Here is a 12,761-nt window from a genome sequence, read left to right as displayed (position 1 = left end):
CAAGCAAAAGATTTCTTGAGAAGGGCTTCTAACTTGCCAATACCTGTTCTGTTAGATTAGTATAATTCAAAAATGCTTTATTCATTAATTTCATTTATTATTCATTTTATAATGGATGGAGATTTTAAAATAAACCTAATCTGTTATTTTTAAATTAAAAATATTTTTTTTTTCTACATACACAAACTCAATACGGGCGAGGAGAAAAACCATGGGGGACCAGAGAGAGAGAGAGAGCGAGGTATAAATACAATATTGGAGAAAGAAACACAAAGTGGAAACAGAGATAGAGGGAAATGCAAGAGACAGACACACACAAACATGGGGGGCGGGGGGGGGGGCACAAGGAATCAGTGGTGGGCTGAGGAAATGTGTAAGTGAAGGACATGGGCCAGTGCTACTAACCAGTGTTGGTGTGGGAATGAAGGTTGGATAGCCGCACGCTGCCTTCTTATGGTAATAGGCAACACGTGGCATGGAGGAAGGCGTGTCCCTTTTAGGAGGCGGGACCACCATAGCAGAGGTAAGGGGCCGTATGCAGCAGTAATAGTCTGCACAGTTCCTGTGCTCTTCAAGCAGTCTCATGACGTTACTATGGCCTCCAGCCTACAAGAAAACATCAGGCCTCTGCATCCTGGTGGTGACTAGAATGGGACGTTGGGAACTCATGAAAGTGTGTATCTTTTATCTATTTTCCCCATTTATACCTGTTTAAATAATTATACCCCAATATGGGACTAATCGTGCAATGCTTGGCATAGGAATACTCAGGAACTTTCACTTAAACATAAGGGTTTTTAATTGATATTTTGTGGTCTTATACAAGTGTTTATATATTACTTGTGACAAGCAGAGAGACAAAGGGAGAGGGAGAATTTGGATTATTAAGAAGAGCTCACTAGTAAATTTAGATAATTGTCCCATATTCTCAGTGATGATTGATAAGAAAGACATGAAGGTAACTAGGACCTGGAACTGAACTAGATGTAACTGTGGCAACGAGAGGATATGTTGCCCTGAGATGCTCTATAAATCCCAAAAGCTATAGTTAGATACTACAGACTGTGTGCAGACAACAAGCTAATGAGCCTTGGACTGAGTTAAACACCTGACAACACAATAACGTACAATGTATTCACAACCAACATTTGCACACATATGTAAACACCAAAGGATGATTTCCCTCTGACTGAGAGAACAGATTAATTGATTTAGTATGCAATGTATTAAGTTTCCGTAGTAAATTGCCTGATTTAATTTTCAGTATATAATAAGCCACAGAATTCTGTACTTCAAGAAATGTACCAGTTATCACAATTAACAAATGTATTAAAGTGCTAAAAGCCATTAAAGAAAACAGTAGTTGTTTTTCGTGAAATGTCCATCACAAAATTAATGAAGGGTTTATAGCAGGACTCCTGCCACAACCCATATTACGTTTCTTAAAGCACTGCTCATATATTAATATGGGACTGCGAAGTTCTGCATTGCATAACGCTTTGATAAGAGTTCTGCTTTTTGCAGCAAGGTAGCGCCATCTCAGGATCCCTCAATGTGGAATTGCTATGTGCATAACACTTTCTCCATTTAACGGCAGCACTAGGTTGCTGGTAAATAGAAAATATAGTTTGTACTGGAGTGGGGACTTTTCCGGGGCTCCGAGAACTGTCCCAGCACAGTCAATTACAATGGAGCTTCATTATGTCACCGCACAATTTTAATACATAGACCCCTGAATATGATATTCAACTGTATTATTAATTCCAGCGTTGGGGGATATGTATGCTGTGTATCGGCTGGCCTTGCTTGGACTGGTCATTTTTACTGGGTAAGTTATATTATATATAAACAGTTGAATAGTGTAAGGTTTTTTTTAAAAAAATAATGACTTAAAAATTCATTATAGAAATAAAGACATTGACATGTTTACAAAGTTAATGGCCATCTTATACACTCATTCTACATACATTGTCCTGTCTCGCTAAGTTGGACGTTGGAGTATTGAAACATCCATTGTCTGATGATTCCACTGATGCAAAGGGCTTGAATGAATGACTGGAAGAAGTCACTCAAATCTCAAATGTTGGTTGTTCCATCCCAAAATATACTGTCACATGTTCAGGAATTATAGAAAATATATAGAAATGTTTGCTATGTTATTTATAGCTTATTATTAGTTATTTTTATATTTTGGTACGTATTTAGATACTTTATGTTACACAGAGTAACCACTACATCAGTGCTTTATTATAACTATTGACCTGTACATCTAACAATAATGAAACTTGTACAATGGACAATTTTGCTTATATTGAAATAAAAGCAACCACATTCATCTATATGAAATAATTCAATTATAAAATACAAAATAAAATTAAATAATCAGAATATTGAAAATTTTATAGTGAATAGGCAAAAATTGATGGGTTAAGTAATAATATTTCTGTGTATTCCACAATCTCAACTGATATATTTTATAATATACTAAACTATGCGGATTGCTCAATGCTGTTTTGTCCTTTTTGCACAGAGATAGCCCCTGGGATTACTTCATATGTGCCTACTCTCCAGGAATGTCCAGGAGGGCTCCCGAATTTCATGGAGTCCACCCAAACCCCTGGAACAGCAGACACCCTCCTGGACAGAGGTGGGGCTTAATTACACAAATTCTGTCTAATTGCAACAGGGGGTGTGGCTACACTGACATAGCATCACCACCCCCCATCCCACACTTATTGCCTTATCTCCCTTCTGGAATCTCCTGGCGAGGAGAAACTACATTGACAAGTATGGACTATTTATTCTGAAACATGCACGGTTACTTACAGCAAGAAAGAAGATTTATATCTGCTGCAAAAAAAAAAGCATCACATGTCTAAAAGGGATATTGCTTGTACAAAGGGTTATTGGGATTGAAGTGATTTTTTTTATAATAATATACAGAATGAAACCACTCTTTTTATGAAAACATTAATTGTTTGCTATACATACTTATTATAGGTGGCCATTCATAATGCCTGCTTTTCTAAAAAGAAAACAGATTCCGTGTGGTGATCTCTTGCATTCTCAATGGTGACAAAAGTAGCAGTTTTCACTTTGTCTATTAAATGGTAAAATATTGACCTCTCAACAATTAACAGCAGCTGTAAAAGCAGTTGTTATAATAATCCCTAATGAGTGCTTACAAGATTTTTCACACAAGCGATGATAATAGCTATTGCATCATGACTCTATCCAGACACCTGCAGATATTTTCAATCCACCCTGTATAAGCTTCATTATACTTCTACAAGTCATTGTTTCCAAAACATTCAGCATCTGGCCTACTGAGGTTGTTGTGTATCTCTGCCAACCAGAACCAGTATAGATTGATATAATGCCTCCACAGAGCAGAGAATAGGAGTGCAACGTAATATGTGCTAGGCAGAGCATTAAGGCAAACTGTGTCAAAATCAAAACATTTTGCGTTGCACATCCAGTATGCTTAAAAAATTAGGTCTATTGACCGCACATATGGTTTCAGTCATGAACTGATCGCATTTTCCACCACTAATAATCAACATGTGAAAGATGCTGATCAGATATCGCAGCAACCTAAATGCTCTGCAGAATCACAGTGCCTATGTCCATTTTACCTGAGCAGACAAATGGATATAAACACACCTGATTGCACACCTGTTGTTCCACTTTGCAAATCCCTACACTGGCAACTAATACCCTCAATCCAATTCAAAATCCTTACCAACAAAGCCCTCAACACCACCACCCCTTCCTATAATTCAGCCCTTATAGCCAAATACTCTCCCTTCTCTGAACTACACTACTCTCACTCACTCATCTCTTCCGTCTACAGGATTACTCCTGTTCCATTATATAATTATAGAATTCCATTCCACACTACTTATACCCCATTCATACTGCACCAAAATCCGGGGTTCTTGCCGGGGCGAGCTCAAACGACCCGGTTCTTGGTGCAGTATGAATGGGATTTATCGAGGGAGAGGGAGATAGAGAGAGAGAGAGAGAGAGAGAGAGAGAGACTGACTTTCAGCCAATGAAAAGTGCTCTGGTGATGACTCCCACAAATTGCCAGGGCACAGACTTGTGCAGTATGAATGGGGTCAACCCGGGAAATTCCCGGGTCTGAGGTGCAGTATGAATGGTGTTTCTGAGCTGGGACGCTCCGAGCCCCTGCAAAAACCCGCATTGAAAAACCCGGGATATTGCCGGGGCGGCAGTATGAAAGTGGTATTATTCTCTGAAGCCTACTCTACAACCAGCCGACTTACTCCCTTCTTCCACTGGCACAAATACCCTTCTCTCCAACCAGAGTCACACTTGCTCCTCAACTGTACCCATCTCCCCGTGAGATTGTACAGAGCAAGGACCCTTATTTCACGTCCACACTCATTTTGTTGCTATTTTGCAGGTCACTGTTTTTAATGTATGCTGTTCCCCTACTGTTCAGGTTTGGGCATCGCTATAGTGCTTTACAAATAAATAATAATAATATGCTCAGACCATTAGGTGGACAACCATGGCCATTCATAGCCCTACATACACAAACAGATAATATTCACATATCACATATACTGGAAATAGAAAGGATTTGCAGATTGAATGAAGAATTTGCAACTGCAGCTTTGACAATTTTCCAATGTATTTAATGCAAGTACTTTATTCCAAAATAACTTGCAAATTGATGACTTGTCATAAAGTACTGTAGTCAACTCATTGATACATATGGTTGTTTACATTGCAACAATGCTCAAAGCACCAAAACTACAGAGCATTTGCAGTCTAAGGGTATACTTCAACTAGAGATTCCCTTGCAGATGTCCTCTGGCTAAGTCCGGCTGTGTTCACCAATTGGTGATGACAATTTAAATAGCTGTGAACACATAAATTCTTAATCTCTGCGGTAAACTAGCTGTCAGTACACAATGATACGTCTCTAAGCACTGGACCATGTACATGACTTTATCTTTCCCAGCACTTGAAAAAATTGTCAGCATGCATTGACACATGTTTAGATCATACTTGTCTACTCTCACGGAATTTTTTCGGGAGGCTCCCGAGTAGGCAAATCTCCCGGACCCTGTAAAATGCCAAAATTCACGGTATTGAATAGAGGGGGCGGGGCTTAATTGCATCATTAAGCTCCGCCCCATATTCAATACTTTTTGTATTTTATGTTAGGGGTGGGGCTATAGTGAGGTAATTACATCATCACGCCCACTCCTACCCTCTGTCACATGATCTGTACTCCGATCTCCCGGAGTACAGATTTAAAAAGTAGGCAAGTATGATTTAGATGTCAATGATCTGTGACCACCGCCAGGCTCAGCTGGTGGACAACCACAAGAATAACAATATGGTCTAGGTTCCCCAACGGATGCTGCATTTGTGGTACATTAAAGGCACTGTGATCTAAAAAGCAACATGCATTAACAGCAGGGATAATTATACATATGGTCAGTGGTTGCAGCATGCACAACGCATTTGAAAACTGCAAATTGAATAAAAAAAAAAAAGAGCAAAGATGGCAATGAGAATTACTGAGCAAAAAGACAAGCCCAGGAATTTCAGGGTACTAGTTGTCAATCAACATATATAAGAGCTTGCAAAGAGAATTTTTGAAAGCCATTCCTTTCACATAATCCAAAAGGCTGTGTGTCTGGCTCCGGCATTGTATAAGGAAGATGTGCTTTTAACAAAATATATGATTGCCAGGGGAATGTTTTCTTCCTCCCACTGTGAAGAGGAGCAGAAAATAGTTCAGAAAAATTATTCCATATGTAAGTTCTTTAAACAACACGGAGCTGTAGCTACAGCATGTCCTGAAGTGCACTCCTCTCACCCTATGATCGTGTATGAAACATAAATAATGAACACACATTGGAGTCAGAGGTATTTCTGCATGCCAGCAGCAATATAACAAGCCTCAGTACAGTCAAAAGTTGAGCTCAGCATCAAATAAAGTGACCACATATTGCTTCAACAAGACAGACACAGATCACTTGTGTCTGCTCCAAGATATAGATTACCAAGTTGTTTTTTCTAAAGTCTCATAAATGTACAACTATATTGAAGTAAAAAAAAAAAAAAAAAAGGTTTAGAAACATGTAAAAGGAAGTAAACAGTCTGAGGACATGAATTTCGTTTGGCAATAACTAGAAAAAGCAGCAGTCCAGGTGGTGCAGTCAAAACATTACAATTTATAACATTCTCAAATGTGTTATTTTCCATGTATTTATTACTATTCACTGCAATAATGAAAGATATAGACAAATACAATATTTACAATAATTCAACTGATCTTCCAAAGTTGTCACTCATTTTTCATCTGTCGTGTTTTAGTTGTATAGCGGGTAAGTCTCCCATCAAACGCTGCTATTGGCTTACAGAAAACTATGGGAGTTATAATTCAACATATGTAACCCAGGAACCAACAAAGGAGGAAATGCATAATAATATTTCTTATTAAAATCAATAAAATGATTGTTCCTTTCATTAGCTGTATGTTTGTGTCACCAAGAAGTGCAGCCTGTAAGTGACCCTGGGTGCGCTGACATCACATGTATTATGTCACCAATAAAGGATGCTGATGTCATCTGGAATAACTGTGAGTGAGCCCAAGGGGCACACAGAAATTAATACTTTTTGTTTAATAAAAGATGTACTGGAGTCTAAATTTCATTTGGTTTTAATATTTTATCCCACTCCATATTATATTACATTTTTGAATTTTAATTAGAAATTTGGGACTGAAGCTAGTAGAGAAAAAGTGAATGCTGTTATATATTATTATTAAAAGCATGTGCCCTCAGCTGCACTGTCTGCATGGAGGCAAGACAGACGGCTTGTGGAAGGCATAGCTTCATAGCCATTGTGTAAGCAGGATCAGTGTCATGTCTACCAGTATTTCCTAGCTTCATAACTAGCCACTGTTTCAGGGACTTAACTAGCAAGCTGTGGGTCCCAGTGCAGGGAAGCTGTTAGGAGTGAACCGGGGCCCACAGCTCGCTAGTTCCCCATGCAGCGGGCCCTATTATCTCTATGTGCCCCCACTCACCACACCTGCTGCACCAATGGTAGTTCCGCCACTGCCCCATTTAATATAGTCCGGTAATCATTTTACTCTTACTGTATAAATGTCACACACATCTTCCCCTGTGCTCTTGGTGCATTGATGGTCCCATAAAAAACTTGTAATATTTCAGGTAGCAAATTTAGCTTTCCAAAAAGGTAAAAGCAAACAATTTCAGCAGTTATAACCTTCTCTTTCGTTCGTAAATAGAAAAATAAAGTTTGCACAATCAAGTTCAATATTGACATTCTAGTATAACTAGTAAGATAATATAACTAGTAAGATAGCATAACTAGTAACATAGTATAACTAGTAACATAAACACAGTATAACTAGTAAGATAGTATAAATAGTAAGATAGCATAACTAGTAACATAGTATAACTAGTAACATAAACACAGTATAACTAGTAAGATAGCATAACTAGTAACATAGTATAACTAGTAAGTTAGTATAACTAGTAAGATAGGATAACTAGCAACAAAAACATAGTATAACTAGTACAATAGTATAATTAGTAACATAGTATAACTAGTAAGATAGTATAACTAGTAAGATACTATAACTAGTAAAATAGTATAACTAGTAAGATAGTATAAATAGTAACAACAGTATTTGCGCGATTGATAATACTTAATGGATGGGGGTGGAATATGCCGTCCCGCCTTCCTGAGGTCGCTGCTCTGGGGATGGAGACATGTGCAGTGAAGTTCCATTTAAGGCTTCACTGTGCATGTGCCGGACCCTGCATGTGTGACTCAGAGGAGAACTCCGGCCTGCTCTTCTCAGAGCAGGGAGGGGGATTCAGACAGATTGCAGACTGTACACAGTGGCGGAACTACTGTGGGTGTAGGTAATGTGGCTGCTGTGTGGCTTGGGGGGGGAAGGGGATGAGCGGCATTGCTATGTCCCCATTAACTCTGGGCATCCACGTCCCCTACACTCATGGTAGTACAGCCAGAGAACCAGAGCATGTGCACTGCTCAGTATTGGCTTTGGAGGGGAGGGGGCAGCATAGCTGGGCCACCTCACCTGCATGCCCCATAGCGGCCACACACCGTACCGTAGCTCCACCGCTACCGATAATGGAATACTCTTTCTAACGTGCACAAAAGCTCTGAATGTTGATTTCCATCCATTGTTGGGATCACAACTGCTCTATCAAGAACTCTATCCAGAATTCAAACATTAGATAAAGATTAGTTTCTTACCCTACATGCCTGGCAGTTATGATTCAATGGCAGTGGCTCACTAGAATGAGATGCTCGCTAAATATTCAGCTTTCACATAGAATGCACGTAATGCTAATGAATGGGAACAACTGACACATATGATTTTCATTCCCCAATATTAAAAAAACATATTTCTTGCTGTTGGATGTGTTGCATGGAGATTTTAAGTAGTTACATATTTTAATTGGGCTTATTGTTTGCATCTTGTATTTCTACACAGTAGTTACCATATAAATGTTTCTCTTCTATCTTACAGTTTTAATGTTCCATACATTACATAGCTATTTAATCAAAGTGATCCATTAATCACACTGTGAAATCCACAAGCTAGTTAGGTATGATACTGTTATTTAACAAGAAAGGGAAAGTCAGGGACAGCACAGGTACAAACAGTGTGATAAAAATCTACTGTAAAATAAAATGTAATAAGGGATATTAGAAGCCACCAAGGACTTTTCTGACCATTTTATTTTACGGCAGTGGGTACATTATCCCCTACATTACACAAGTTTCAAATTAAAACAAAGCAAGTTGTTTTTCCGAGGAGATCCTAGGTGTGTTTCACCTTCGATGATGGAACACAGTCATAATGAGTCATGTGAAACACACCCACCTCTCTTCCTGATTAGTCAGGCTGCTAGAATGATACTTACATCATGAATGGAGTCCAGGAGTTTAGTTAAGTGGAAATATCGCTGCCAGCTCTGTCCAGCACTGTGCGGGCTCTTCATTAATATTTTCCTCAGTTCTTTAATGTAATTCACTCTCATTTCTTCAAATGCAGCTTGGCATTTAAGTCCGTCTTTAGGTACTTGGTTGAAAAGAAAAAAAGAGGAAGTAAATGAGCTAAAGGTTAAGTGCTAAGTCATAGAATAAGAATTCCAACACAGATAATTTTCCAGATTTTTCTACGTCGGACAAATGCTGCTTTGCCATTTTCTCACACTGATACTGTAAGGCATACCACACGTGCTGTGACTGCACTCCTTAGTCACATCACTCATTTTCAAAATATTTTACAAAGGAACATATGCATTTAGGTATTTTACCTCAAATCTACATAGAGAGAAACAATTAAGTTATTTGATTATCTGCAAAGAACTGACATAAATATAAGAGAATACATTACTGAAGCACATCTGATCTCCTGTAATTTAACTAAAATATAAGGACATCCAATCTCCCATGGCCGCTCATTTAGAAAACCGCAAACCCTGTCTTGCCACATGGATGCCAAAAGGGGACAGCAGACAAATAAGTTCAACAACTTCAAAAACATAATGCTTGCAGGCAATAAAGATAATAAATAAATAATAAATAATTAGACTATAAAAACTTATGAGGGCTCCTCAATTAGCTGTAAGGTTCAGTAGTAGCAAAAGATGAGAAGATCATTACCAAAACATTGTTCAGAAACACAGTCTACTAAAGCACTTTGCGGCTAACTGAGTGGGACCCCTCCGTGGGAAGTTAAGTTAGATAAAAGCATAAATATGCAGATAATCTCTAGAACTAACAATTTTCATTATTAGGCAAGCTCATACTTGCCCACTCTCCCGAATTCCGGGTAGGTCTCCCTGACTCCCGGGAGAGCAGGCAATTCTCCCGCATCCTGCCCACCTCCTAGTGAAGTGGGCAAGATAGGAGCCTTAATGATGTGATTTCCAGTGAATTGCGTCATTTTGGCCCTGCCCCCATGACAAAATGTTACTTTCATCGCGGGGAGGGGGCAAAATGACGTAATTTGCCATGACTCGCCCTCTCCCGCCCCACTCCCAGAGGACAAAAACTCAATAGTATGGGCAAGCTCCAGAAATACATAATAGTTTTAAAAAAAATCCCCCCAAATGAGAAGCACAGGGGAACTAAACCAACAGGACAAAACATGGCTCTTATTTTACCACTCTACACTTCATAAATCCTATTACTACTGTTCCCTGACCTGTCATTTTACTTTTACTGCAGTGTTTGTCAAATGTCGCACCAACATTGGTTAAATTGAAAAGTAAAGTAAAAATAAACTCCACAAGCAAAGTGAACTAACTTGAAACATAAAAATCTGGAGAACTGCCCAGATTCTCTAATTGGGTTTATTAACCACAACCGTACTATTGATCGGGATACCGTACAATTCCAGATGGGATAGGAAGTATATGGAACACAGTGTGTAAATAAAACAGGTGATATATGATATGTCGACATTTATATTTCGCTGTTTTGTGACTTGACTTCAAACTTTACAGCAAGTATGTCACCACCCGTGTCCTGGAGCAATATCACATCCATTGCATATTGTGCCAGTGCATAAAACTTGCAGAAAACAAACTTCCTATTTTTAATGTATAATTAGCACTGCAGAATATAGACAGTTCCCTCAGAAAAAAATGAAATATTCTATGAGGGGGTTCCCCTTTGTGTAACGGTATCACAGAGTAGTTAGGTCTACATTCATTTAAAACAAAATGTTAATTTCACATAATCCAAGTCAGTAGAGTCTGCATTCTTGACTACAGATAGACAGAGGCATTGCAGGTCTTTTTTTTCTCTGATTTAAAGAAACTTATATATTGAGACTTTAGCATCAGTAAAGCTACAGTCAAAGCGCAATTATTTTAGATATGTTGACTGCATCGACCACACTGCATTAACATAGTAGGATTATGGTGCGGACGAGGTTAGTGCAGTGTGATCCAGGACATCCTCGGGATCTAAAAGTCTTTAGTTTAAATAGTACCGTTTAATTTGTATAATAAACAAAAAAATAATTGTTTATTAGTAAAATGTTTGTATTTGTGTTATAATTACTAAAATATGGCATATTCCTTCAGCTTTTAAGATATAAGTCAACGCGTGCTTCTCCCACTGCGGCGAAGTCCAAATCTGATCCAAAAGAGACTTCTTGTAGTAATTGTACATTATTATTTATGAAAAGTCTATTTCAAATAAGTAACAATATGTTACAATTTACTATTTTTTGTTCCTGCTTAGGCCCGTGGAGTCTTACAGCTGCTTTTGTCAAGACTATGGAAAAATATGCCTAAAATATTGTACTCACTACATCAATGAGGGGAGATGGCTCTAACTACTCTTATAATTTGATACAAATAAATATTCAGTTTTTTTGTTTTTAGCAGCCTTAACCACCCATGTTCTCTGTAAGTGTGTTATTACAGTGGTGGGGTTGTTGAAGAGCAGTCAGCTTACAAGTCTATCTAAATGATAAAAGGCTCTTTATAAGCTTATCTAGCCACAAAAAATAGATTGAACAAGTTTCATTTAACTTTGGCCTTTTCATCCCACCCACATGCCTCATAGTGAAAACACTCATTAGCTTTCTATTTTCAGCCAACAAAAGATTATTTTTCTCCTTCAAGACTTACTAAAAATTACAAGAGCTTCATTATACTGAACGTGTTCAATGATAATTATTACTGAAGAATGTTGTCAGGCCATCTGGGCATTCAATCCAAACCTCATTCTGCTTGGGATGGGGACATAATAGATGTGGATCATTTTTGAGACTCTATTAGTTTTTTCAGGCTCGTAGGAAACCCTGGTGGATCGTCTCCATTTCCATAATTGGTAGTTTATTGGGGCGATTTAATAACGTGGTGATATGTGCACAAATGTGTTGTAATTCACAGAAACTATCTAAAACTGTGAGGGGCAACGTGAAAGAGATGGAGGGCGGCAAGTGTCTCCCTTCAGCCTTCAAAATGGCAGAGCAGAAGAAGGAAGGAGAGCACAGTGCACTCCCTCTGCCTTCAGGTATGCCTTGTGACTTCCCTGCACTGTGCAGAAGAGGTCAGGTAACGCAGAAGTTGGCTGCCCCCAATCTGATACGATCGGGAGCAGCCGGTTGGTGGATCGCAGATGAAGGTAAAGATTTTTTTATAAAGAATAATAAAAAAAATTAGACTTTGATGGACTGGTGTCTTTTTTCAACCTCATCAACTATGTTACTATGTAGAAACATACCATGGAACAAATATGCACTAGAACCAGCTATTCATAAATTAAGATAAAGCCACCTTCTCCCAACTAACAGTGTTTTCTAGGTCACAACATGTGAGCAACACAGTGGGGTACCTATCAGAACAGCAGTAGTCTCATTGTAGTTTTGCTGGTCGGGGCTATGGGGGTTATATTAAGATCTGTTATTGTAGTTGATGTTCTCTGTTACAGAAGCAAGGATACTGTGTGATAAATCCCAAAAGCACAGCCGCACCTGCTCAGGTTATAGCCATACCTATGAAATACTTTATCCCTAAGATGTGTGCTTTGAATCTGCAAACTTGGCTGTAATAGGCACGTGTTCATGTGCTAGCAGGGTGCTTCTCTAAGCTAACTTTTAAATAGTCAGAGGCAGCTAAAAAGCTTTCTGTGTGTTATTATGGCCCACAGAGGGAGGATAGAACAATTACAATAAAATAACTGTG

General features: G+C 38.6%; 1 protein-coding gene across 2 annotated transcripts in view; it reads right to left on the bottom strand.

The window, feature by feature from the left end:
* The window catches only part of NR3C2 (nuclear receptor subfamily 3 group C member 2), a 305,523-nt gene that overhangs the window by 12,084 nt on the left and 280,678 nt on the right, over positions 1-12,761 (bottom strand). For both annotated transcript variants that reach the window (XM_075198951.1, XM_075198958.1), the window contains exon 8: positions 8,976-9,133. In XM_075198951.1, the coding sequence (XP_075055052.1) occupies positions 8,976-9,133 (158 nt within the window). The remainder of the gene's footprint in view (positions 1-8,975; positions 9,134-12,761) is intronic.

This window comes from Mixophyes fleayi, chromosome 1 (assembly GCF_038048845.1).
Source record: "Mixophyes fleayi isolate aMixFle1 chromosome 1, aMixFle1.hap1, whole genome shotgun sequence".
Lineage (NCBI taxonomy): Eukaryota > Metazoa > Chordata > Amphibia > Anura > Limnodynastidae > Mixophyes > Mixophyes fleayi.
Note: the sequence above shows the minus strand (reverse complement) of the source record. Positions and strands in the feature narration are given on the sequence as shown.